General features: G+C 45.5%; 1 protein-coding gene and 1 long non-coding RNA gene across 3 annotated transcripts in view; one reads left to right on the top strand and one right to left on the bottom strand.

The window, feature by feature from the left end:
- LOC148128374 (uncharacterized) overlaps window positions 1-27,961 on the bottom strand; it is a 452,998-nt gene that overhangs the window by 176,268 nt on the left and 248,769 nt on the right. The gene's annotated exons all lie outside the window — the stretch shown is intronic.
- On the top strand, window positions 41-26,606 carry YJU2 (YJU2 splicing factor homolog). 2 transcript variants are annotated; one of them, XM_087922647.1, is made up of 8 exons: window positions 41-185; window positions 1,010-1,110; window positions 3,819-3,963; window positions 6,601-6,735; window positions 11,162-11,343; window positions 13,626-13,746; window positions 15,935-16,097; window positions 26,406-26,606. In XM_087922647.1, the coding sequence occupies exons 1-8, from the start codon at window positions 162-164 to the stop codon at window positions 26,498-26,500; spliced, it is 966 nt and encodes a 321-aa protein (XP_087778773.1). In that variant the 5' UTR covers window positions 41-161; the 3' UTR covers window positions 26,501-26,606. The 2 variants fall into 2 exon arrangements, with proteins under 2 accessions (XP_087778773.1, XP_026576148.1); XM_026720363.2 differs by lacking the exon at window positions 26,406-26,606 and adding an exon at window positions 20,447-22,043 and having other exon boundaries at window positions 47-185.

Raw genomic sequence — 27,961 nt, 5'->3', positions numbered from 1 at the left:
TAGACGGACCGCCAAGCAGACCAATAGGATGCGCCTCCTGCTCCGTTCCGACGTGCGATAGCCAATAGTAGCGGAGGAGGCTGAACGAGTTGGTAATCCCGGAAGTGGCCGGTATTTGGGGAGAGTTTTAGGGCGACTGGGAACAACCGCGAAGGGCCAAAATGTCGGAAAGGAAAGTGTTAAACGTGAGTGAAAGGAAAGAGGCGGAAAAACATGGCTGGGGGCGGTTGGGGGCCTGGGAGGGTGGGGTTGGGGGCCTGGGAGGGTGGGGTTGGGATGTCGGCCTACCTCGCAGGGTTGTTGTAAAGAGGCCAACCTATGCAAGGGAGAATGGAGTGGATTCATCAACTATTTAAGGATCTGCTGGGATCCACTTGGATCTTGGGCCTACCTAGGCTGTTGATATTAATAAATGATCAGTTTGGGAGGGATGGCTCTTTTTTTCCAATTTTTTAAAATTGAAAATTGGGGGTTAATATGTATTTTTGTCTTTTATTATTTTTATGTATTTTTGTCTTTTATTATTTTTTATTCCCTTTTAAAATGTTTTTCGTCTAGTTTTGTTTTGATTCTTTGATTTTTTTCTTTTGGAGTTTGGTTGTTTTAATTATTTTAATAATTGTTTAATTATTCAAAATATTGTTTTAATCTTTTGCATTAAATAAAACAGAAAGAAAAAAGTTATTTCAATTGTATTTTTATTTTGGGGTGTTCTAGAAATATTATCCTCCAGATTTCCATCCATCTAAGATTGATAGTAAGGCTATAGATATTAATAAATGGTGTTATTTTTTTTTGTTTTTTTGTTTTTTGTCTCCTTTCAATTGAAAATTGGGAGGCTAATGTATGCTTTTGTCTTTTGTTTTTTTAAAATTCATTTTTAGTTTTTTTCTCTAGTTTTGTTTTGACTTGTTTTTTTTCTTTTGCAATTTGTGTTTTAATCTTGAATAAAATAAAATTAAAAGAAAAAAGTAAATTCAATTATATTTTTTATTTTTGGGCGTTCTAGAAATACTATCCTCCAGATTTCGATCCATCTAAAATCCCTAAGCTTAAACTTCCAAAGGACAGGCAATATGTGGTCCGGCTAATGGCTCCCTTTAACATGCGGTAAGAGATGTTTAAATTCTGTTTATCTTGGGAATATTCAATTTCTAAAATGAGTTCAGTGTGCTGTGGTCCTATTTTTTTTGGAAATAATAAAGGACAATCTGGTCAATGCTGAAAAAAGGGTCATAAAGATGAAAAAAAGTTAATTGTTTGTGTTTATAACTTTGCTTTACAAAGGAAAATTCAAGACCAAAACCAAAGAAATTATATTCCTATTCCAGGCTGGCTGGGGAATTCTGGGAATTGAAGCCCACTCATCTTACAGCTACCAAGGTTGGAAATCTATATAAAAGCAAAATACCCCTCACGCATCATCACAAAATCTCCAGAACCATAAAGCCTACAAACTTGAAATTTGGCACATATGTTCCTCTTAGCTTCTAGGTTCTCACTAAGAAAGGATTTTTCAAAATGACCATCAGAGCATTAGTATTTCCTATATTATTATTATTATTAACCCGCTCTGATGCTAAAGAGTTCTACTTCCCCTCCCCACTTGAAAAGAAATCTGTTCCAAATGCAAAACACAAGCAGAGAGGTGTTTCAGTTTCAGAGCACCAAGCAGCTTTAGTACAGAATAGTTGAGCTAAGCCATGCCCAGGCTCCTTGCTGTCTCCTTGCTCACACAGCAAATACTGTTTCAGTTTCCAAGCAGCCCTCAACTCTCACACACTGACAGGACACTAGCCAGATGAATACCGATGGATGCTGGTAGGCAGAAGCAGAATTTTTTCCCCTTATTTTCCTCCCCCCAAACTAAGCCCAATCACATAGTTTTGTAGCAAAGCACAGGTATCGAGCTAGTACTGTAATAAAAGAAAGTTGCGAATTCCTGGATTCCAGGGTAAAATTTACTGCCTGATAGGAAGTAAACATATTGACTTGGTTTGCACATTGTGCTAAGCCATGAACTTTCTTTAAGGCAGCGGGAGCTATAAAGCTCTTCCAAAGAGGGGAGAGGGCAACCAAAGATCCTCTAGGCAATGACGTTAACCCTCTGGAGCACCGTCCTAGCTGTCCCTGTGCAACTGGCAAACCATACAGAGGTGCAGGAAGTTAAGATACTCCCTTCGGTGCAGCGGTAGAAGGTTCCTCAGCAGTTTTTCATTCAGTTGTTGTTTCCTGAGAAGCCTCAGGTAGTAGAATCTCTGCTGGGCCCTTTTGACCAGGGCTGCAATATGAGCGCCCCAGGTCAGGTCCTCTTTTAGGGTAAACACCCAGAAAATTGGCCACTTGCTCTGCTCGGTCTCCCTTGAGAAGCAAGGGCTGGATGTCTGATCTGTTCCTTCTATAGTCCACTATAAGCTCCTTGGTCTTATTGGTGTTGAGGACCAAGTTATGGTCTCCATACCACAAAAGCAACCAGTCCACCTCATCTTGGTAGGCAGACTCATCCCCCCCGCCCCCAAGATGTCTGGCCTTCAGGTGCTCTCTGTGGCAGCCCCTCAAATATTGGAAGACTGTTGTCATGTCTCCCCTGGTCTTTCTCTTCCCTAGACTAGCCAGGCCCAGTTCCTGCAACCGTTCTTCATATATTTTAGCCTCCAGTCCCCTCATCATCCTGGTTGCTCTTCTCTGTAATTTTTCTAGATTCTCAACATCTTTTTTATAATGTGGTGACCAAAACTGGATGCAGGACTCTAGGTGTGGTCTTACTAAGGCTTTGTAGAGTGGTATTAGTGCCTCACTTGATCTTGATCCTAACTTAACAGCTACAATGATTCACTTACCAACGGTGGCAAGGAAGGGTGCAAAACGAGGCAAAATTCACTTCACAACTGTCTTGCTTTGCAATAGAAACGTTGGGCTCCGTTGCGGTCATAAGTCAAGGACTGTCTAGACACAATTTCTGCTGACGACTCGTGGCTTGCTTCTACCAGCAGTTGCAAATAGCCTGAGCCCACAAGGCAAGCTCAGTGGTGGGCTTCCAAATTGCACACTTATCGGTTCTGCGTGCGAATCAGCCGAGTTAAAAATCAACGGAATATAGGATGGGAAAGGGCCAGTCAGATGTGGTATTTGCCCGTTCTCCAAACTGGTCAAAATTTCTGCTCCAGGTTTCGCCCGAACTGGTCCAAACCGGCTGAATACCACCACTGGGCGAGATGTACATAAACCTCCATGATGAGGGTGAAAAAGGTCTGTAAATGAATGAAGGATGAGAGTTTGCATTTCTTGAGGTGGTTTCGTTTAGTTAAGTTTAAGTTTATTGACATTGCACCTCGTATAACGAAATGAAATGCCATCTTCAGTGTACACGAGAACACTAAAAATAAAACACAAACCCACATCCTTCGCACTCCACACATAGAATTGAAAACCCCTGATATTGCATTAATATTGCATTATATACAATAGAATTCAACAGAGCTGCTGCCCTGGGATAGAAGCTGTTTTTCAGCCTATTTGTCCTTGTTTTTATTATCCGGTACCGTCTGCCAGATGGTAATAGTTAAAAAAAGGGGGGGATTCCCGGGTGAGAAGATGAGATGGATCTTTGAGGATGTTTTGAACTTTCTTAAGGCAGCGGGAGCTATAAAGCTCTTCCAAAGAGGGGAGAGGGCAACCCATGATCCTCTGGGCAATGACGTTAACCCTCTGGAGTGCTAACCCTCTGTGCAGCTGGCAAAACAATACAGAGGTGCAGTAAGTTACGATACTCTATGGTGCAGCGGTAGAAGGTCACCAGCAATTTTTCCATCTTACAGGTGCAAGACTTGCGGCGAGTACATTTACAAGGGCAAAAAATTTAATGCCCGGAAAGAGACGGTCCAGAATGAATCTTATTTGGGACTTCCCATCTTCCGGTTTTACATCAAATGCACCCGCTGCCTGGCAGAAATCACCTTCAAGGTAAAACCTCTTCAGGTCTCTCTCCTCTTCCAAACCTAGAATGTAGCACAGGGGTGTCCAACTCCATTTCGTGAAGGGCTGCATCAGGGCTGTGGTTGACCTCGGGGGGACCGGGTGTGTGGCCGAAGGAGTGGGAGTGGCCAAGCTTGACGCCACTTCCCCAAACTGCTGCTATGTTTTCTTCTTCACGCTGGGTAGACCGGGTCGAACCCAGGCTGGCCCGGTGTTTCCTCTTCGCATTGGGTCGAACGGGCCGAAGGGATGTGGGTCAGTCCTTTAATATTTTTCCAGGGTGGCCGCGTGGGCCGGAATCCAACCACATTGTGGGATATGAGATTGAAACCCCCTGATTTAGAATAATAAAAGTTGGAAGGACCTTGGAGGTCTTCTAGTCCACCCCCCTGCACGAGCCGAAGACCCTGTATACCAGTGGTGGCTAACCCTTTGGGGGCTCCTGTGCTAAAAATTGTGTGCGCGCTCCCTTGCTGCCACCCAGAAGGCAATGCGCGCACGCCCCCTGCACATGCGCACGCATTCCCCCGCAATCCCCCGCCTCCCGGCTGGTTTTTGCCCTGTTTGAGGCCTTTTTTCGGCCTCCCAGACTTTGAGGAAAGCCTCTGCAGCCTGAAAAACAGGCCCGTGTCGTCACTTCCGGTATTTCCGGAAATACAGGAAGTGATGAAAAGGGCCTATTTTTTCAGGCTGCAGAAGCCTTCCTCAAGCCTTTGGGAGGCCGAAAAAGGCCTCAAACAGGCCCAAAATGAGCTGGGAGGCGCACGCAGGCGCAGTGAGGTAAGTTTACCCGCAACTCACGTGCCGGCACAAATTGGCTCCGTGTGCCACCTTCCTCATGAGTTTCCATCCAGCAAAGGGTGGAAACTCATCAAGGAGAGAAGTAACCTAGAACTGGGGAGGAATTTCCTGACAGTTAGAACAATTAACCAGTGGAACTACCTGCCTCCAGAAGTTGTAAATGCTCCAACGCCGGAAGTTTTTCCGAAGAGACTGGATAACCATTTGTTTGAGGTGGGGTAGGGTTTCCTGCCTAAGCAGGGGGCTGGACTAGAAGATCTCCAAGGTCCCTTCCAACTTTGTTATTCTATTCTATTCCATTGTTTCTCGTCATGCCTTTTGGGGCTTTGGAGAATAGTTTGATCCTCTCGTCTTTGTAGCAGCCCCTCAAATATTGGAATACTGCTGTCGTGTCTTCCCCCAGTCCTTCTTTTCATTAGACTGTGACCGTTTTTCGTAAGTTTTAGCTTCCTGATTTGTTGCCGTTTTCTGCACTCTTTTTGAAGTCTCAACATCTTTTTTGTAGAGTTGTAATTGCAGGAATGTTCTTATCTTGGATGGCAGACCTCACATAAGGAATGTTTACAAGCAATTACAACTCAGGCAAACAAAGTCACTAATCTAAAGGAGGATTAGAGAGAGGAAGTAAACATATGTTAGACTTTAACTAGAGATAATTAATTGTGTTAATTACTATGCTAAACAATAGCAAAAGTTAAGCAATAACCAGTTAACCAACGTTGGAGGATTACTAAAAATGTGTATAAATGCAAGACTAGATTCCAATAAAGTTCATTATGATCCAGTTGATCATGATCAAGCAATTATGACTCATCATTACAACACTTTTTTTATATTGTGATGACCAGAACTGGATGCCATATTCCAAGTCTAATCTTCCTAAGCCTTTGTAATGCGGTACTACTGTGTTTTTCCGAAAATAAGACCCAGTTGTCAGGGTTCCGACGGATGCCCTAATTCATGAGCCTCGAGCCAAGTTTCAAAAGAAATCCAATTATTTATTAGGAGCAACATTTCGGCAAGTTGCCATGTACGGCCTGCTCTGCCCCACGTAATTTACTGCCCCATGACCCTGTTTTCCTCCCAGGGTGTGTCATCAATCACATTCTCCAATGGAGCACTTTCCCGGGCTGTAGAAAACACGCCTCTTCAGCTGGCTCTAGTAACCTGGATACAATCTGGAGTAAGGTATGCTGGTCACGGCAACCCAGCTGCTCCATCAGTTCTTCCCCTTCCTGCCTGTGGCAACTCGAGAGTCAGCCAGGAATGCTTTACGAGCTGACGCCAGTCTTATATATTTTTTTTTTGCCACCAAAAAAAGGCCAGGTCTTATTTTCAGGGAATGTCTTCCACTCACTCCCCTCGCCACAGCGGCCCCAACAGCCCTGCTCAGCAGGAAGTCTCTGCCAGCCCGTTTCTGCGGCTGCTTGCTCCTCACTTTCAGGAAGAGCCCCTGCAGCCGAGAAACGAGCTCTGTATTGATGTGCATGGTGCCCCCTGGCCTTCCGTTTCGCCACCAGAGGGGATAGGTCTTATTTTTGGGAAAACACAGTAGAACCACTGATGTGATCTTGATTCTATCCCTTCATTCATGCAGCCTAGTTGAGGACTACTTGTATCCCAGGGTTCTCTCCAAGGTCAGGGTAGCTGCCTGCTATTCGGTGCAGAGCACACAGGAATATCTTTGCAGGATGTTTGTCGCTATCAGGTGCAAACGTTAACTCCAGCCAGTTCATTAGAGCACCAGATCTTCCTTGGTTCAGCCCTTCCAGTTACAGACCTGAGAATTAAACCTCTTCTCTCTTTGTCTTATTCTCTCCTCAGACCGACCCCGAAAACACAGATTATGCCATGGAGCACGGAGCCACCCGAAACTTCCAGGCCGAGAAATTGCTGGAGGAAGAGGAAAAACGCCTGCAGAAGGAAAGAGAAGATGAAGAGCTGAATAACCCCATGAAGGTGAGGTAACCAATCCTTTGCCACAAAAGGAAATTTTTATTCTGCCTTTTCCTAAATAGACAGGGAGAGCAGGAACTCAGCACTTGGGAGAACTGGATTTCTTGGCTGGGTTGTTTGAAGGCACCAGGTCTTATTTTCGGGGGATGTCATCCACTGACTCACCTCACTTGCCTGCGTCACCCCCGGCCTCCTTTTCGCTGTCAGAGGCCTTCAGATACTTCTTCTTCTGTAGCCAATAACAGAGCTCTGGATCGATCCAGAGCTTTGTTATCAGCTCCAGAGGCCTCCGGGAAAGCCCCGCCAGCCTTGCCGACTGCAGAAGAAAAGGACCGGCAAGGCAGATGTCAGGATGTGCCAGGTCTGCCTACAGTTGTCCAAAAGGAAGTAATAGGGCAGCTCCACCACCTCCACGCCCGGAAGAATCAGATAATATACTGCAGGACCGATTTCAGCATATGGACTGGAGTACGTTTGCTTCTCAAGCTACCTCTGACTCTCACATGGACATTGATAAATATACCTCCTCCATTTTGGATCGTATTAACTTCACGATCAACAGTGTCACAACTGAGAAACAGATCATCATATATCCTAATCAGAAGCCGTGGATGAATAGGGAGGTCCGTCTCTTGCTTAAGGCTCGGGACGTTGCCTTCAGATCCGGTGACAAGACAGGCCTATAGTGCATCTAGGGCCAATTTGAGAAGGGGTATTAAGAAAGCAATGCGTAGCTATAAGCTAAGCATTGAGGATCACTTTGCTAACTCCAATCCTCGGCGCACGTGGCAGGGCAATCCAGAATATTACCGACTACAAGCCAGCCCGTTTTACTCCCTCATTTGCTAATGTCTCGTTTCTTGACGAGCTAAATGATTTTCATGCTCACTTTGAACGAGACAACCAGGAGATAGTCACCAAGATCAGACTCTCTGTAAACTTACAGCCCCTCACACTCTCCTATCACTGAAGTCTGTGCTGTTCTGAGCCGGATCAACACACAGGCCCCAGTGGCATTTCAGGACGTGCACTTAGGGGCTTGTGCTGCATGGTTGTCTGTGGTTTTGACTGATATTTTCAACCTGTCTCTTTCCCAAGCAACTGTACCAACTTGCTTCAAGACCACTTCCATCGTGCCGGTGCCTAAACACTCCCCAGCCAGACTGTCTGAATGACTACAGCCCGATAGCACTTTCACCTACAATCGTGAAATGCTTCGAGTGGCTAGTCCTGGCACATCTCAAAACTTGCCTCCCAACTACACCTGGACCCTTACCAATTTGCCCACAGCAAGAACAGAAGTACCGAGGATGCTGTTTCCATAGCCTTACACACCCCTTTGATACACCTGGACAATAAGAATACCTAGGTTAGAATGCTGTTTGTTGACTTTAGTTCAGCATTTAATACAGTCCAGGTTGATCACTAAAACTTGGCGACCTTGGTAGTAACACGACTCTTTGTCATTGGATGCTGGACTTTTTTTGACAAACAGACCACAACATGTCAAGTTGAATAACTCCACTTCATCCACTCTCACCCTGAGTACTATCCAAGTACTATCCCTGAGTTTTTATCCAAGTGCAGTTTTGAGTTTGAATGCAGGGTCATAAGATTTTTGTGGAATTTAATGGCTGAGAGTAATGGGGTATTTACATTTTTAAATTGTATAGAGATTATTGTATGGTTTGTTGTGTCTAGTTTTATTTTTTCTTTCAATGGTGTTGTCCAGTTTTACTTGTGGAAGAGCACCTCATTTCGTTGCACCCGCTTGCGAGTGTAATGACAAATAAATTCTTATGTCTTATGTCTACTGGCGTACCCCAAGGCTGGTGCACGCAGGCAACACCACAGTGATCGGACTCATCAACGCTGACGATGATTCAGAGTACAGGGAGGAGGTGCAGTGCGTAGCTACACGGTGCGCTGACAATAACTTATTACTTAATGGCTAACAAGACCAAAGAGCTCATTGTGGACTACAGGAAAAAGAATGGTCACACACACTCTCCTATAGACATCAATGGGAGAACATGTCACCAGCTTCAAATTCCTGGGGATCCACCTCTCTGAGGACTCGTCCTGGCAGATTAACACCACTAGTCTGATTAAGAAAGCTCACCAGCGCCTCTTCTGCCTGAGGTTACTGAGGAAGAATCACCTCCCCTCGGCTATTCTGACTAATTTCGACCGCTGCACAGTCGAGAGCATCTTAACTAGCTGTATCTCAGTTTGGTATGGAAATTGCACTATAAAAGAAAAAATGGCATTACAGAAGGTGGTGAAAACCGCCCAAGGCATTATAGGGATTCCACTTCCTGCCATTGTGGACATTCGGAGGAAACGATGTCTGCGTAAAGCCCACAGCATCCTCAAGGACCCCTTCCATCCAGGCCACAAGCTGTTAACTCTTCTTCCATCTGGGAGGGAGGTTCGGATGCCTGCAGTCTAAGACCAGCCCGGCTAGGGAACAGCTTTTACCAGACAGCGGATTCCTGGCCAAACTCCTCAGTTCGTTTGTCCCCACACATACGCTGATGCTTCCCTTGATAATATATGATGTGTTTTGTATCGTTCTGTGTGCATTTGTATTTATATTCAACGTGCCCATAAACATTTTGTACAGTTGTATATGTTCATATATGTGAAGTCACACTTGTCTTTGTGTGCTCTCGTACATACATGTTGTTGTGTTTTCCACGGACATATCCATAGATGCCTCGCATATTTGCACACGTATATTTATATTTTACTGTTGTTTTGCACTCTGGTTGGATGCTAACTGCATTTCATTGCCTGTATCCATGGCAGTGACAATAAAGTTGAATCTAATCTAATCTAATCTAATCTAATCTAATGCATCCCCACCCTAGCATAATTTTTACCTGTCTACTCTGCAGTGGGCAGGATCTTAATTAGGGCTTATTTTGGGGGGGTAGGGCTTCTATTGGGTGTGCGTGTAAAAATCAAGCTAGGACTTACTTTCAGGGTAGGTCGTATTTTCAGGGAAGCGGTGTGTGTGTGTGTGTGTGTGTGTGTGTGTATTCCTTGACTTACAACCGGTTGCTTAGTGACCATTCAAAGTTATAGCAGACGGAGACACACAAATATACTGCAGTCCCCAGACCAAATTTTGGGCACTCGGCAACTCTTTGTTTATTTTTCTGCCTTTGTAGTTTTTTAGAAATAACTCAAGACGGTAAACATAGGCAGTACACCTTCCTGTTTTCCCCATAATTTTGTGAGGTGGGTTGAGCTGAAAGAGAGTGACAGGCTCAAAGTCATCCAGCCGGCTTTTATGCCTGAGGCAGAACTAGAACTCACCATCTCCCGGTCATTGGCCCAGTCATCCAGTCGGCTTTCCTGCCTAAGGGAGGACTAGAATTCACCGTCTCCTAGTGATTGGCCCAAAGTCCCCCAGCCACCTTTCCTGCCTAAGGCGGGACTAGAACTCACCGTCTCCCGGTCATTGGCCCAAAGTCACCCAGTCGGCTTTCCTGCCTAAGGGAGGACTAGAATTCACTGTCTCCTAGTGATTGGCCCAAAGTCCCCCAGCCATCTTTCCTGCCTAAGGCGGGACTAGAACTCACCGTCTCCCGGTCATTGGCCCAAAGTCCCCCAGCCACCTTTCCTGCCTAAGGCAGGACTAGAACTCACCGTCTCCCAGTGATTGGCCCAAAGTCCCCCAGCCACCTTTCCTGCCTAAGGCGGGACTAAAACTCACCGTCTCCCGGTCATTGGCCCAAAGTCCCCCAGCCACCTTTCCTGCCTAAGGCGGGACTAGAACTCACCGTCTCCCGGTCATTGGCCCAAAGTCCCCCAGCCACCTTTCCTGCCTAAGGCAGGACTAGAACTCACCGTCTCCCGGTCATTGGCCCAAAGTCACCCAGCCAGCTTTCCTGCCTAAGGGAGGACTAGAATTCACCGTCTCCTAGTGATTGGCCCAAAGTCACCCCAGCTGGTTTTCATGGCTAAGGAAGGACTAAAAGCAACCGTGTCCTGGTGATTGGTGCAGTCACCCAGCCATCTTTCATGGCTAAGGTGGAACTAGAACTCACCGTCTCCTGGTGATTGGCCCAAAGTCACCCAGCTGGTTTTCATGGCTATGGTGAGACTAGGACTCACCACCTGACGATTGGCTGCTACTGAGTCTCATTCTCCCTTCTGGAAGAGCCAGGCCAGAAGAAAAGGAAAAAATAAATACCAAAAATAAGTAATGTCTCACTTTGGGGTTTTTTTTTGGTCCTTGTTCTCTCATCCCAGAGCTGCTTTTCCAAAAGGCAACTGGGATTTCTTGGTTTTTTCCTCTTTGAAAACCTTTGGCTTGTCATCCAAGAACCTTCCTCGGTTCTAACGATTCGTTCTAACTAACTATCCTGCGAGTCCTAACACATTTCTGTTTTTTATTTTTTTTATTTTTCCCCCCCAGGTTTTGGAGAACAGAACCAAGGATTCCAAGCTAGAGATGGAAGTTCTGGAAAACTTGCAGGAGCTGAAAGAACTCAACCAACGCCAGGCCAACGTGGACTTTGAATCCATGCTGCATCAGTACAAAGAGTTTGAGGAACAGCAGAAACAGCGGGAGTTGGAGGAAGATGAGCAGGAAATGAAGTGAGCCTCACGAATCTTGTCCCAAGATCTGCTCTTGCCATTTTTGGCGAGGTTGGGATCCTTTGATATGTCCACTAGGAGTATCTCCCACTAATACCCTACTTTCCCTGAAAATACGACCTACCCTGAAAGTCAGTCCTACCTTGATATTTTACATGTGCACCCAATATAAGCCCTACCCCCAAAATAAGCCCTAATTAAGATCTCGCCCACTCCAGAATGCACAGGTAAAAATTAAGCTAAGGTGGGGATGTGGGCAGTGGAGCTGCACTACTACTTACCTTTGGACAGGTGTAGCCAGGCCTCGCACACCCCGACACCTGTCTTGCCGGCCCATTTCTTCTGCAGCTGGCAAAGCTGACAAGGCTTTCCTGAAGGCCTCTGGAGCTGATAAGAAAGCTCCGGATCGATCCAAAGCTCTTTTAAAGGCTGCAGAGGCCTTCAGGAAAGCCTTGCTGGCTGCAGAAGAAGTTCCTGAAGGCCTCTGACCGCGAAAAGGAGGCCAGGGGCGACGTGCGCAAAGCGAGGTTAGTCAGTCTATGACATCTCCCAAAAATAAGACCTGGTGTCTTTTTGGGTGGCGTGTGTGTATACACACACACACACACACATATATATATATTTGTTTTCTTAAGTTTTTGCAGGTACTTACATGCATGGCATTCAGCTTTGTTTGGGTATTTCCCACGTCATTGTAGTTGTGCTTTTAGCAACGTTTCGGCAGAATCTCATCTATACAGAAGCCTGATGATGGCAGATGAGATTCTGCCGAAACGTTGCTACAACTTTAAAAGCACAACTACAATGACGTGGGAAAATACCTGAAGAAAGCTGAATGCCATATCTATATCTATATATCTATATCTATATATCTATATATATCTATATCTATATATCTCTATAATATATAATATATATATAAAAGGCAGGGTCTTATTTTCAAGGAAACACGGTATCCACCAGCAACCGATGCTTGTTGGACTTCTGTCCCAATCCAGAAGGAATACAGAGATAGGATAGGATAGGATTTCACAGTTGATAACCCTTGATAGATACGTTATCCATGAATTTCTCCAGTGTGCCTGGAAGTTACCAGGTTGGGGTCCATCACCATGTTTTGTGGCCATGGATTCTACAGGTCCACGATGACCTATGTGAAGAAGTCTTTCTCAGAAAAGAAAAGAAAAAAAACAAATAAAACTTTTTAGGTCCTTGGTGCTCTTGAACTTGGTTGCTTTCTAGCGGACGTTTCATGACCTAACTAGATAATACCATCAGTGCTAGTAGAGATTGGGGTTTGCTCTCAATTGATATTTATATTCTAATGGCTTGCCCTGTCAGTGTTGGTGGGCGTGCTTTTTGACTAGGATGTTGTTTACTTTTAAGTTATTTCTCTGAGTTGCTGGTTCCTTGATCGGGTGTCTGTGGAGATTCTCCGTCATCCAAAGTCATGGTTGTCCCAAAGGCGTTTTTTCAAGAGGCAACTGGACTTTCTTTTTTTTTTCTCTTGAAGACGTTTCTCTTCTCATTCAAGAAGCTTCTTCAGCTCTGACAGGATAGTGGGGGAATGGAAGGATTTATACTCCTTGCAGACAGCTGGTCGTTTGCATTCTTTTTAGAGAGTCGTTGAAGCCACTTGGAGGTTGGTCTGTGTCCCTCAGGGTCACCCGAGTAGTGCAAATAGGTGTGGAGCCTTCTTGGAACTGCTGAAAGGGCTGCGTTGTAGACTGGAGATATATAATGTTGCATCCCTCCTCCTTTAACAGAACAGATTATCAGAGTTGGAAGAGACCTTGTAGATCATCTAGTCCAACCCAGACACCCTGCACCATTTCTGACAGATGGGAGTCCAGTCTCTTCTTGAAAGTCTCAAGTGATGGCGCCCCCACAACTTCCGAGGGCAAACCTGTTCTGTGGCTGTTCCTTTGTTGAGAGTGGGCTGTTCAGGTTTGACCGGTGGCCTCAACGGCTCTCTACAAAGGATGCAAATGACCAGCTGTCTTGCAAGGAGTATAAATCCTTCTTGTCTTCCACCCTCCGGTTTGAGCTGAGGAAGCTTCTTAGATGAGAAGCGAAACGTCTTCAAAAGAAAAAAAAAAACAAAACCAAAAAATCCAATCGCCTCTTGAAACGAAAAGCAGCTTTGGGACTTCCTGGATTGGGGTTTTGCTTCCTAGCAGGTGATGACTATACAGTCCGTCGTTGAACTCGCTCCCCCACGCTCTCTTCCCTGTCGGTAGCCGGCCCACATTATCTCTTTCCCCGTCTTCTGTCTCGCCCAGATCCATGCTGGAGCAAGCTCAAAGCCGGAGGCTGCTGGAAGACTCCGATTCAGAAGAAGAACTCCCTCCAGTTCGTCCAAAACCACCTGCCAAAGGGAAACCCACTGACATCCTGCAACAGGTATGGGAAGAATCCTTTGAGGGTCTCCCCCAACAGGTGGGCTGACCTCATGGATTGCCCCTCTTCACGGGAGTCTCGCTTCCTGCCTTGAGTAGTGAGGCCGATGTACCTTCTGTAGGTTGTTCTTGACTTACAAACATTCGAACAGAATAAGAATAGAATAAGAATAGCATAGCATAGGATAGCATAGGAATAGGAATAGATGGGATAAAGATTAGAAGAGAGAGGAATAGAGTAAAGAATAGAATAGAATAGAATAGAATAGAATAGAATAGAATAGAATAGAATAGAATATAGAAAATAATAGAATATAGAAAATAATAGAATGGAAGAGAAAATAGAATAGAATAGAATAGAATAGAATAGAATAGAATATAGAAAATAATAGAATATAGAAAATAATAGAATGGAAGAGAAAATAGAATAGAATAGAATAGAATAGAATAGAATAGACTAATAGAATGGAATGGAATAGAGAATAGAATAGAATGGAATTGAACGGAATGGAACAGAAAATAATAAGAATTGAATAAGAATAGAATAAGAATAGCATAGCATAGCATAGCATAGCATAGCATAGCATAGAATTCTTTATTGGCCAAGTGTGATTGGATGCACAAGGAATTTGTCGGTGCAAATGCTCCCAGTGTACATAAGAGATACATTCATCAAGAGTCAAGAATCATCAGGTACAAACAACACTTAATAATAATAACCATAGGGCATAATAAGCAATCAAATCATAGAATAGAATAGAATAGAATAGAATAGAATAGAATAGAATATAGAAAATAATAGAATATAGAAAATAATAGAATGGAAGTTACAGTCCTACAGTCACAAGTGGGAGGGGATGGGCGATAAGGAGTGATGAGAATATTAATAGTAATAGTAGTGCAAACTTTGTAAATAGTTGGACAGTGTTGAGGGAATTAGTTGTTTAGCAGTGATGGCGTTTGGGGCAAAAACTGTCCTTGTATCTAGTTGTCCTGGTGTTCAGGGCTCTATAGCATCATTTTTAGGGGAGAAGTTGAAACAGTTTAAATTTCCAGGATGTGAGGAGTCTGTAAATATTTTCACAGCCCTTGTTTTGACTCGTGCAGTATGCAGGTCCTCAGTGGAAGGCAGGTTGGTAGTAATTGTTTTTTTCTGCAGTCCTAATTCTCCTCTGAAATCTGTGTCTGTCCTGTTGGGTTGCAGAACCAAACCAGACTGTTATAGAGGTGCAGATGATAAGACAGTTTTTAATGACCAAAATTACCACAGCACTGAAAAAGCCGACTGTTTTTTCACATTACACTCTGATCTCAAAATCAAATTATTGTTGAAGGAACATAGATCTGCTGTCGGCATGGTGCAGATTAATTACACTGTTCATCATTGTAGAAATGGTTTCATTGGCCCAAATTTTCAGAAATGAAGTACTCTAATATAATGGTTCTTTTTTCCCGATTGAAAGATATTGTTTTCCTCAGAAATGGGATTTCTGCTTTTCTACTTTTTTTTTCTCAAGTGCATTTCCCCCTTCATTTAGAAAAGAAGAATGAGAATGAGAATAGAACAGAACAGAACGGAACGGAACAGAACAGAACAGAATAGAAAATATGGAATGGAATGGAATGGAATGGAATGGAATGGAATAGAATAGAATAGAATAGAATAGAATAGAATAGAATAGAATAGAATAGAATAGAATAGAATAGAATAGAATAGAATAGAATAGAATAGAATAGATGGGATAAAGATTAGACTGGAATAGAATAGAATTAGAATAGAATTAGAATTAGAATAGAGTAGAATAGAATAGAATAGAATAGAATAGAATAGAATAGAATAGAATAGAATAGAATAGAATAGAATAGAATAGAATAGAATAGAATAGAATAGAATAGAACAGAATAGAACAGAACAGAACAGAATAGAACAGAACAGGAATGGATAAGATGGGATGGAATGGTAATAGGGATAGGGATGTGGAGAGGGACGGACTCCTTTCCAGATCTATTCTGATTGATTGAATTGAAACATTTAGATAGTTTCAGTGGACATCGAGACCTTCTACACACAAACCAGGAATTACAACCCGACATTGTTTGGTGTCGCAACCACTGTATGCAGCTGGGATGGTGTCCTTTGAACACAGCGGCTTTTAAAATAACCGTCGGTGTCTCGTTTCTTTTCTTTCCAGGATTCAGAGCCACAAGCTAAAAAGTCAAAGCTGGAAAGCTGGGAACGGAGTGTGGGAAAGCTCTCGGTGAAGACACAGCTGTCGGGATTGGTGACCGCCAAGAAGAAGCCCATTTCCGGGATGGCCAACGGATCAGGAAGCCAAGAGGCAACATCAGAACCAAGTGAGGAAGACAAGGCAGCTCCAGGGGAGAAAGAGAGACAGAGGGTCTCTGGGAGACAGGATGAAGGCAAACACTTAAAAAAAGAGTGCTGATGTTGGGTTGAGTTGGGTTGGGTTGGGTTGGGTTGGGTTGAGTTGAGTTGAGTTGAGTTGAATACAGGTAGTCCTTGATTTAGAATCACAACTGAGCCCAAAATCTCTGCTGCTAAGTGAAACATTTGCTAAGGGAGTTTCGCTACGTTCTACGACTTCCCTTGCCGTCGTCGCCATTAAAAAGCGAATCACGGTAGTTGTTTACATTGGTCCCACGGTCGTAAAGTGAATCTGGCTTCCCCATCGACTCTGCTCCTCAGAAGATCGCAAAGGGGGATCCGTGTGACCCTGCAAGCAGCTGTCGTAACTGTGAGTCAGTTGCCCGGCATCTGAATTTTGATCATGTGTGACCATTGGGATCCTGCAACGGTCGTAAGTGTCAAAGACGGTCATCAGTCACTTTGTCAACCCCATTTCAACTTTGAATGGTCAACTAAATGAACTGTTATAAGTTGAGGAATATCTGTATTTTATTTGGCCATGCGTGATTAGACACATAAGAAATTTCTATCCGGTACAGATGCCCTGTCGTGCCCCTGTCGGAGTCTGAATCTGAGGAAGAAGATAAATAGCTGACAGGGAGTGGGAGTGTGGCTCCGTTGGCTGTGGAGGAAACTGGGGAAGGACAAAGTCCAGCTGGGCAGAGCAGGAGAGAGGTAGAACAAGGGAGAGGAATTCAGAGGAAGACCCCCCCCCCCGCCCTCTTCATCCTAGGGAGGAAAAGAGAAGAGAGCAACATGGCTTACGGGGGAGGAAAGGGCCCTGATCCCCTTCATTAGCCGCATCTGGGAAGGGAGTTTAAAAGAGAGGCATGCTGAGTGCGGCGTCTGCTGGGAACAAACACGAGTTTATCTTGTGTTGACTTTGGTTATTTGTGTTCCTGGCGTCTTCCCAACCGTGTTGAATTACTGCTGTTCCTTCACGCCTGGAATTCTTGCTCCCGCCCTTCCGGACTAATTACCTCATCTTGCCTTGATTGGACTTATAGTTACAGTTTTTGTTGACCATGTTTTGGACTTGATTCCCTGCAGCCAAAGGCTGTTCCTGGGAGAGTTTTTCTCCAGCTCAGAAGGTAATGAGGACACTGGGGGCAAAGTCGGAGGTAATAAAGGGACTCTTACTTACTATCTGATTGTGTTGCCTTTGTGCCACGCCCCTTTGGGTCATCATAGTGTCCTATGTGTTCCCTGATAGAGACTCATGCTAGCTTTATTTATTGTACTTTTATTGCAGGATTTTATTCATTCACATTGATTGCAGGAAGTCCTCCGCTTACAACCATTAGTAACTGTTCGAAGTTACGACAGCACTGGAAAAAAAGGCGACACCGCCATTTTTGACATTTGCAGCATCCCCGCAGTCACGTGATCAAAATTCCGTCGCTTGGCAACCGACTCCCATTTACGTCGGTCCCGGGTTTCATACAATCCCCTTGTCAGCTCATAAAATATCCCCATGGTGTTTTTAAAGTTTGCCAACAGAAAGGGAGGGGAGAAAAGGGTTTGCAAGAGCACTGCGGCAGCTTGGAAATCGAAAGTGCATTCCACGCATAGTTTTTCAGAGATTATAACTAGGTGACTGAAGTTTCTAGTTGGAGACCATGATTGATGACTCTTGGCTGTGGAGATGTTTTGTTGGAGAATATGAATTACGATGCACTCAGGGGGAAACGAGGGTCAAGGGTGACAGTGAATTACGTGTCTCAGAGCTGGCTGCACCCAGGGTCATGCCGACATGTTAACTCCCAATAAATCCTGCGTAGTTTTGGAAGTTTGTCTCGAGACTCATGATTTAATGGCGGGTAAACTGCCAGAATCCTGACACCCCTCTGGCGACCTTCCGACAAGCAAAAGGGGCAGCCGGGCTCACTTAAGAACCGCGTTACTAACTGCACAACTGCAAGGACTCACTCAACGGCTGTGGCAAGGAAAGGTCTTAAAATGGGGCAGAATTCAGTTAACGGGTATCTCGCTCACAACAACAGACGTTTTAGGTCTCCGTTGTGGTTCTGAGTCAAAGGACTCTGCCTAGCTGAGTCCAGTGGATTCGTCTACGCTCACGCAGGCGCACACGGACACAGGTACACGCACCTGATAGCTGATGATGCTGTCGGAGCTCGGGGCTTCCGTTGCAGACCTTTCGTGGCCCAACGAGGTAACAGCATCAGTGCTAGACAGAAGGGCCGAGTTTGCTCTTTGTTTATATCTCCTGGTTTTGACAATCAGCTCTCGCAGCAACGGTTGCAAGGATAAGGACTGGTCGTAAGCCGCTTTTTTTCTGGGCTGCCTTAACTTCACTAAGTGAACCCTTGTAAGTGGAGGACTTTCTGTGCGGTGTGAACTGCTCTAGTTCCAACAGAGGGCAGCACGCAGCTGCTTAGTCTAAATCTGTAAGCTAACTGGGATCAGAGGAGAAAGTACCACGATATTCCTGAAACTTAATAGGCTTGATTATTGCCAACAGGACAACGTGGACGTGCCTTGTAATCCACCAGGCATTAAGCGGGGTCCAGAGTCCATTTTCCATTTTTCTGTGCTCCAAATGATCTGTAATCGAGGCCATGGTTGCCTCTTTGGGCATCTCTGCCTCCGTTGAATTTTAGCCTGGAAATATTTCTGAAATGAAAGAGGAAACAGAATCAGGGGTGGGATGTTAAAGGTTCTGCCCAGCTCTATAGAACTGGTAGCTCTGAAGGACAGCAGGCACCGAATCGGTTCTGTGTCTGCTGCTGTTTGGTCCACCCGCCCTCCTGGGCTCTTACCTGTCGTTTATTACCTGCTTTTTACAACCTCAGCTGCTTTGCGCGGCGCAGCTGAGGTTGAAAAAGCAGGGGGAAAGAGGCTTTTCAAACGCTGCGCACCCGCACGCAGTGCTTTTCAGCTGTCCGGGTAGCACGGCAAAAGGTTTTTGCGTGGACGCGCAAAATTTAGTCACCAAACCAGTAGTAACGCCGGTTGAATCCCACCACTGAGCAGAATGCTTCAAAGGTGAGAATCAGGTCATAGACCAGTGTTTCTCACCCTTGGCAACTTTTAAGATGGGTGGACTTCAACTCCCAGAATTCCTCAGCCAGCATGACGGATGGACGGATGGATGGATGGATGGATGGATACATAGAGTAATAATAAAAATGAAAAGATAGAGAGAGAGAGAGAGAGAGAGAGAGAGAGAGAGAGATTAATAATAAAAATGAAAATGAAAAAAGAGAGTAAATAGAATAGATAAATAGATGTAGATAGATGGTAGATTAAAGATTGATGGTAAATAGATGATAGATTGATAATAAATAGATGGATAGATGATACAGTAGATAAAAGGATAGATGATTGACATTGGATGATAGATAGTAAGATAGATGGTTAGATGATAGAGAGTAGATAACAGATGCGATGTCGGATGCTTGATGATATAGATATAGGTAGGTAAATAGATAAATAGGTAGATTGATAGATGGATCTCTAGCTAGCTAGGTAGATGGATGGATGGATAGTTAAATAGATGAATCAGAAAGGATGCTTGTAAAAATTTGGAGAGCGACAACAGAGGGATATTTCCTTCAGGTGTCATCAATGTGGTCACTTCCCCTCACAAAGCCTCTGGCTAACTTGATTAGAATTTAGTTACAAGTAGTCCTCAATTTAAAACCGTGAGCTTAACGATCTTTCAAAGTTAAGATAGACCCTTCCCCCCAAAGAAAAGAGGCTTAACAACTCAGTTCCAAAGTCCCAATGTCTGCTCCCCCCCAGTCATGTGACCGCATTTAGGGCAGTTGGCAACCTGCGGTCACCTGACAACCGGCATTTATTTTGTGTATTTCTGTGGCAAAACGCCCCATGGAGAACGATGGGTTGATTGATATGACTGCCGCAAGAAAAAGTCATCAACTTTGAAAGGTCGCTAAGCGAACAATTTTAAGTCAAGGACGACGTGTAGTTAAATTGGGTCAGTTAGTGGGGCGATCTGCTTTACAACCACCGTAACTTACCCTCATAAGTCAAGCACCACATGTATTGGGTTAGTGTTTAAGGGGCTTGGCTGGAATTGTAATCCCAAAAACTCCTGTTAAGGAGACGAATGGCCGTCTCTCTCTCTCTACCCTTCGCCATGCCCAAGTGGGAAGGAACTGAGCTGCTGTCTTTCCGAAGGGTTAAGGCATATGGGCTCGATAGTCCAGGCTCTGAGAAGTCTTGAGTTGGGAAGGATTGGAGAGGTTCCTTCGTGTCTTTTGAACTGTTGAATTGTCACTTCTTTGTCTAGGAGGCGGAGGGCAGCACAGTCTCGGCGCTTCTACGGCGACCCTGCCCAGTTCAAACACAGGGATCACTTCCCTAGGCCTTCTGGGGGCTTACTCGGACAGCGACGACAGTAAAAGCGACTGAATTCTTGACAAAGGAAAAAAATAAAAGACTTGTGGAGTTGTGAGAAGACCTTCTCCGCCCACCCCCAGCTCACCCCTACATGCGAGGAGAGAACCTTTTCCGTTCCGTGGAAATGCCGGCTGAAATCCGGGGTGCCTTCCTCGATAAGACCGCCGTCGATCACGTTTCCCGCCCGGCAAGAAGAGCAAAGAGCATTATTTTTTTTCCTCCCACAAGATGAAGTTGGTTGAGAGAGTGGTGTCCTTTCTCAAGTATTTGAGAGAGGGGTATCCTTTCTCAAGTATTTGAGAGAGGGGTGTCCTTTCTCAAGTATTTCTCAATGCATGTCCTTTCTCAAGTGTGTTTTTGGCGACCCGGCTGGGACAGAGAGAGGAGGACCAGGCCGCATGAGCGACAGGCCGGAGAACATGTGCGCGCGGGGCAGCTGAACTCGCGCGAGTGGCGGGTTGGCACGCACACTGCAAATTGAGTTGCGCACATGTGTGTGCGTCCGCCTGCTGCTCACATGGCCCGGTTCCAAATAGGCCACGGCCCGGTAGCGGGCTACATCCCAAGGGTTGGGGACCCTTGTCTTGAAGGCCTACAGGACCAAACCACCCGATGTTCTCAATTGACTGAAAAGAACGCCAAATCTTATCATGCCCGTGTCTTCCTGTGGTCTGACTCAAATGTCCTTCAATCCCAGCAACTGTTAGTGCAGATTTCAACTCAAAGAATTCTGGGAATTGAAGTCCACTCGTCTTCAAATGACTGCAATGGAGGAACATTTCTTTAATGGACCTGAAACAGAAGAGGCCAGAATTTACCCTGACAGGAAAATTCTGACAGGTTAACAGTGGTTATTCAGAAGAAGACGGTCCTGTCCAGACTGGTGGACACACGGGGTGAATCCCCACAATGTTACAATTGTGTTTCCCTGAAAATAAGACCCTGTATTATATTTTTTGCCGCCAGAAAAGGCATCAGGTCTTATTTTTGGAGGATGTCGTCCACTGACTCACCTCACTTAAGTGCGTCGCCCCCGGCCTCCTTTTCGCGGTTAGAGGCCTTCAGGAATTTCTGCAGCCGGCAAGGCTTTTCTGAAGGCCCGTGCAGCTGATAACAGAGCTCTGGATCGATCCAGAGCTTTGTTATCAGCTCCAGAGGCCTTTAGGAGAGTCTTGCTGTCTGCAGAAGAAATGGGCTGGCAAGGCAGGTGTCGGGGTGTGCCAGGCCTGGCTACAACTGTCCACAGGTAAGCAGTTGGACCGCTCCAACATCCCCATCCTCACCCTAGCTTAATTTTTACCCGTCTACTCTGGAGTGGGCAGGATCTTAATTAGGGCTTATTTTGGGGGTAGGGCTTATATTAGGCACATGTGTAACAATCAAACTAGGACTTACTTTCAGGGTAGGTTGTATTTTCGGGGAAACGGTATTTTCCAAGTCCGCCTTTTTCCTCATGGCAGTTCGTCAAATAAATAAATTTCAAGACATCCCTAGTGTGTTACCTCTTGACTGCAGACTCATGGATTTATGTCTCTGTTCTTAAGCGAGATCGGTGCACAGGTATGTCCTCAACTTACCACCATTCGTCTAGGAACCCGTTCAAAGTTACAACGGCATTGGGAAGGGTGACTTACGACCGTTGAAAAGTATTTGAGTATAAGTAGCTCAGGTTGGTAGTTGGTCTGAGCTCTGAAGTTGGCAGTTTGGTTGCAAACGTTCTGTCACCATTCGAGGAGACATCATCCGTGCGCGTTGAATTGGGGTCGTCTGTCGGGGCGCTGGCTTTTCAATACCTTTCTTTTTTTTTTTTAATGTGATGCAAATTAGTGTGGGTGTTGTTTGTCTGACAAGGCAAACCACGACTCAGAGAAGTAGCCGAACAAACAACATCCCCACTTAATTTGCATCACATAAAAAACGGTATTGAAAGGCCAGCGCTCTTGAGTTCCTGGTCTGATTTGGGGTTGTGTGCAGGGGTAGGCTTCAAAAATTGTAGCAATGGGTTCTCTGCCCAGTTGCTGGGTGGGCGTGGCCATGGTGGGCGTGGCCTAGTCAGCCTCCTGCACCACAGCCGGTGGTGGGGGGAGGGCTTTTGTCCTTCCTGGACTCCTGTTGTGGTTCACCGGCAGCCTGTGCAGACGGCAGTGGAAACGGACAGTGGGGAAGAATGAGGACCAGTCTGGGAGTCTGGGGAGGACTCAGATGAGGGCCCTGCATCCGATGCAGAAATGGGGCCAGGACCATTTGGGAGTGGGGTGCTGACTCGGGAGCCTCCGGAGTCTGGTAGCAGCGAGGCGGAGGAACAAGGGGAGGCTGTTCCCAGTGCGTGCATGCGCAGAGCTGCTAGAAGGCAAGAGGATCTGAAACAAAAGGGGGCAACTTGGGAGTAAGGCTGGGATGTGATTGCCCCTCCCCTAAGGTATAAAAGGACAGGCAAAGGTGCAGAAACCTTTGCAGGAAGCAAAGTTGTTCGGTTCAGATTCATCTGTGAAACTCTGTGTACTTTGGTTGGTTTTTTTTTCCTAGTTGATCGGACACTTCTGTTCTCGGCAGCACTTCACAAGGAAAGAAAGGTGGGTGCTTATCTCGAGGGACTGTTTGAGTTTCATTACCAGCTGGGAATGAAAATAATTCCCAGCGTTGCAATAAAACAAGACTTGATTTTAAAATAAGCGCGTGCATAAGTACGGTTTCGGAAGCCTTGGTCAGAACAGCTCCGGAGGCCCTCCGGAAGCCGTAAACAGGCCCATTTCCAGTCTTCCTGAACTTCCGGGAGGCCTGTTTTTCGCCCTTCCTGATCCTCCGTGCACAGACCCTGCACGTCCCTGCATCCAAAACAGCCCGCGAGGGGACTTCTGGGGGAGAGGAGGGGGCGGAGTGGGTGAGGCCAGCCAGGGGTGGGATTTGTGGGGTTTTCCTGAACCCCTACAAATCCCCAGCAGCCCACCCCCCTGGTTGTGTGACTGTTTAAGTTAAACCTACTCTCAACTATTCACACTCGCCATCGCACCACCCCGAATCAAACCAGGAACTCAGAAAAAGTACTTAAAAAGGCCAGTGCAGCTCCAGACGAACACGATCCAAAAGCGCGCGGACAACCCCTCCTCAAACGGGGATGAAACATCAGCAGCAGCCAATGCGCCAAGCTCGGCGCTCAAACCGACAACATGATTATCACCTCCCAGTTTGCCTGGCTAACCGGTCCAAGCAAGCAAGCTGTGGTTTCCCTTTGGCTCCCGAGTTTGTCCCAGGCCATCTGTCGGCTTTCGCAGCCCATCTGCAGGGCGACAACGTTTTGACACGCCAACACACGGAGCATGGAAGCGCCGAACCGAGCAGGGCTGGAGCCTCCCTTGCTTCCTTCTGGCTGGGGTGACGTTGGAAGAAAAAGCCCCTGAGTGCTCAAAACGACAGATTGGCTAGTATTTAGAGATCGTCCTCGACGTTACGACCACAATTGGGACCGGAACACCCATCGCTTAAACGATGTGGTTGTTTAGTAGCTGCGCTCCCAATTTACTAACTTTTTAAAGCAGATTTAACAGATAATCGGTTAAGTTGGAAGGGACCTTGTAGGTCATCTAGTCCAACCCCCCCTGCCCAAGCGGGAGACCTTACACCATTTCGGACAAATGGCAGTCCAGTCTCTTCTTGAAAGCCTCCAATGATGAGGCTCCCACAATTTCCAAAGGCAACTTCTGTTCCATGGGTTGATTGTTCTCCCTGTCAGAAATTCCACCTTATTTCCACGTTGAATCTCTACTTGTTCAGTTTCCATCCATTGTTCCTTGTCTGGACTTCAGGTGCCTTGGAAAATAGCTTGACCCCCTCCTCCTCTCTGTGGCAGCCCCTCAAATACTGGAAGGCCGCTCTCCTGTCTCCCCTGGTCCTTCTCTTCCCTAGACTAGCCTGGCCCAGTTCCTGCAACCGTTCTTCATACATTTTCGTCTCCAGTCCCCTAATCATCCTGGTTGCTCTTCTCTGCACTCTTTGCTAGGGTCTCAACATCTTTTTTATAATGTGTTGACCAAAACTGGATGCAGGACTCTAGGTGTGGTCTTACTAAGGCTTTATAGAGTGGTATTAGTCCCTCCCTTGATCTCGATTGTATCCCTCTGTTAATGCAGTTTAGGATTGCATTAGCTTTTTTGGCTGCTGCTGCATATGGCTGGCTCCTATTTAGCTGGTTGTCCACTAAGACACCAAGATCCCTCTCACAGTTCCTGCTATTGAGCCTGGTTTCACCCAGTCTATATGTGTCCTTTGGGTTTTTCTTGCCTAAGTGTAGGACTTTCCTTTTCTCTACACTAAATTCCATTTTGTTAGATACCATTGCCATGGAGCCCGTCCCTGAGGGAGATGGATTGGGCGGGTAAGAAATATGAAATATGAATACAATATAAATATGAAAGTAAATAAATCAATGGTGATTCCCTTAACATCGGTAGCAAGAAAAGTCATAAAATGGGGTAAAACTCACTTGACCAATGTCTCCCTTTAGCGACAGAAATTTTGGGCTCCATCGCGGTCATTAAGTCGAGGACTATCTTTCCGTTGCCAAGCGCCTGAATTTTGTTTACACAACTGCGGGACACCGCAAAGGTGGTTAAGTGTGAGGACCAGCCATAAGTCACCTTTTTCAGTGTCATCGTGATTTCAAATGGTCTTTAAAGAGACGATCATAAGTCGAGGACCACCTCTAAATGTTATTTTGGATTTTTAAATTTTTTTTCTATTTCTCTCTCTTAACGACTGAAGCCATCTCGAGTGTTGGAATAGAGATTGGAGAGAACGAGAGAGAGAGAGAGAGAGGTGGAGACAGAGAGAAGGAGATGAGAGAGAGAGAGAGAGAGAGAGAGAGAAAGAGAGGGGGAGACAGAAGGAGAAGAGAGAGAGAAAGAGGGGGAGACAGAGAGAAGGAGACGAGAGAGAGAGAGAGAGAGAGAGAGAGAGGGGGAGACAGAAGGAGATGAGAGAGAGAGAGAGAAAGAGAGAGAGAGAAAGAGAGAGAGAAAGAGAGAGGGGAGACAGAAGGAGAAGAGAGAGAGAGAAAGAGAGGGGAGACAGAGAGAAGGAGACGAGAGAGAGAGAGAGAGAGAGAGAGAAAAGAGAGGGGAGACAGAAGGAGACGAGAGAGAGAAAGAGAGAAAGAGAGAGGGGGAGACAGAAGGAGACGAGAGAGAGAAAGAGAGAAAGAGAGAGGGGGAGACAGAAGGAGATGAGAGAGAGAGAGAGAAAGAGAGAGAGAGAAAGAGAGAGAGAAAGAGAGAGGGGAGACAGAAGGAGAAGAGAGAGAGAAAGAGAGGGGAGACAGAGAGAAGGAGACGAGAGAGAGAGAGAGAGAGAGAGAGAAAGAGAGGGGGAGACAGAAGGAGACGAGAGAGAGAAAGAGAGAAAGAGAGAGGGGGAGACAGAAGGAGATGAGAGAGAGAGAGAGAGAGAGAGAGAAAGAGAGAGAAAGAGAGAGGGGGAGACAGAAGGAGAAGAGAGAGAGAAAGAGGGGGAGACAGAGAAGGAGACGAGAGAGAGAGAGAGAGAGAGAGAGAGAAAGAGAGGGGGAGACAGAAGGAGACGAGAGAGAGAAAGAGAGAGTGGGAGACAGAGAGAAGGAGACGAGAGAGAGAGAGAGAGAGAGAGAGAGAGAGAAAGAGAGAGAAGGGGAGACAGAGAGAAAGAGGGGGAGACAAAAAGATCAGAGAGAGAGAGAAAGAGAGAGCAAAATAAATGAAATTTGTCATCGAAATCTCCGGGCTTCTGCAGGAAAAAGAAAACGACTTTGCGACGCAGGCAGCCATTTCGGAGCAGAGTATGTGTATATCCCATGGCTGTTTTTTTTTTCCACCCCCCAGAAAAGCAAGATGGGATCAGAAGCGTGTGCTTTTTAAATAATACATCACGCCGTCTTCCGAATCAAATTCCCAGGACGCCGTACATAAAAAACTGACGTAATGAAACAACTGGTTTTACAGAACAACCATTGGAAAAAATCCTGTCAGCCGAAGGGGAACGAAAGACAAACGGCCTGATAATAAAACAGCCATAAAACGACACTGAGAAATCAATGCTGGGTAACAGGCAGGTAAGGAAGGAGAAGGCATCCAGCACACAGAGAGAGAGAAAAGGAGAGAGAGAAAAAAGGAGGGGGGAGAAAGAGAAGGAGAGAAAGGGTGGGAAAGGAGAGAGAAAAGGTGGGGGAGAAAGGGAAGGAGAAAGAGACATAGAGAGAAGGGGGAAGGGACAGAGGAAAGGAAAGAAAGAATGAGAAAATTCACAGGGGAACTAAGCCCACCGCTGACCAACTTCTGTCAGCAGAAAACCTGAAGAAGTACTGTTGGGGATCTGAATTATGAGATGCGGTCGGGGATGATGGGTGTTGGGTTTGCATTTGGGTAAGGTAAGCATAATATATAAGAGGGATTGTTTGAAGGAGGGAGAGGGGGAAAGGAGAAGGGAAGGAAGGAGGGAAGGAAGCGGAGGAAAAAAGGAAGGAAAGGGAAGAAAGGAAGGAATAGAGCCAGAAGAAAACAGAAGATAGATATTTAGAGAGAGACAGATGTTAGATGATAGGTGTTGATAGATAGAGATCATAGATTTAGAGAGAGATGGTATATGATAGATGATGGATGGATAGAGATAGATTTAGAGAGGTGATAGATGTAGAAAGATAGATGATGGATGGATAGATAGAGATGATAGAGATAGATTTAGAGAGGGATGCTAGATAGATGATAGACGTTGCATGGATGGATGGATAGATTGGTTAGATAGAATAGATAGATGATAGATTTAGAGAGAGACAGATGGTAGATGATAGATGTTGATTGATGGATGGATAGACAGGATAGATAGATACAGATTTGGAGAGAGATGGTAGGTGTTGATAGATAAGAGAGGTAGATAGGTAGGTGGATGGAAGGATAGATGGAATAGAGAGAGATGATAGAGATACATTTAGAGAGAGATGTTAGATGATAGATGTTGCATGGATGGATGGATAGATTGGTTAGATAGAATAGATAGATGATAGATTTAGAGAGAGACAGATGGCAGGTGATAGATGTTGATTGATGGATGGATAGACAGGATAGATAGATACAGATTTAGAGAGAGATGGTAGGTGTTGATAGATAAGAGAGGTAGATAGGTAGGTGGATGGAAGGATAGATGGAATAGAGAGAGATGATAGAGATACATTTAGAGACAGATGGTAGATGATAGATGTTGATTGATGGATGGATAGACAGGATAGACAGGTGATACAGATTTGGAGAGAGATGGTAGATAGATGTTGATAGATAAGAGAGGTAGATTGGTAGGTGGATGGACGGATAGATAGAGGTGATAGAGAGAGATTTAAAGAGAGACAGATGGTAGATAGATGATAGATGTTGAAGCCTGGAAAAGA

This window comes from Pseudonaja textilis, chromosome 1 (assembly GCF_049901715.1).
Source record: "Pseudonaja textilis isolate UNSWEBS1 chromosome 1, rPseTex1.2, whole genome shotgun sequence".
Lineage (NCBI taxonomy): Eukaryota > Metazoa > Chordata > Lepidosauria > Squamata > Elapidae > Pseudonaja > Pseudonaja textilis.
The sequence above is the reverse complement of the archived record's forward strand: the minus strand, read 5'-3'. Positions and strand labels throughout refer to the sequence as shown.

What these genes read in the sequence shown, in the direction of transcription:
- YJU2 (XM_026720363.2), top strand. Translation starts at nt 162, where the DNA reads ATGTCGGAAAGGAAAGTGTTAAAC. An exon ending in CGGAAAGGAAAGTGTTAAAC is followed by an intron (nt 186 to 1,009) that starts GTGAGTGAAAGG and finishes TGGGCGTTCTAG; the next exon opens with AAATACTATCCTCCAGATTT. An exon ending in AGAGGCAACATCAGAACCAA is followed by an intron (nt 16,098 to 20,446) that starts GTGAGGAAGACA and finishes TTCTTTGTCTAG; the next exon opens with GAGGCGGAGGGCAGCACAGT.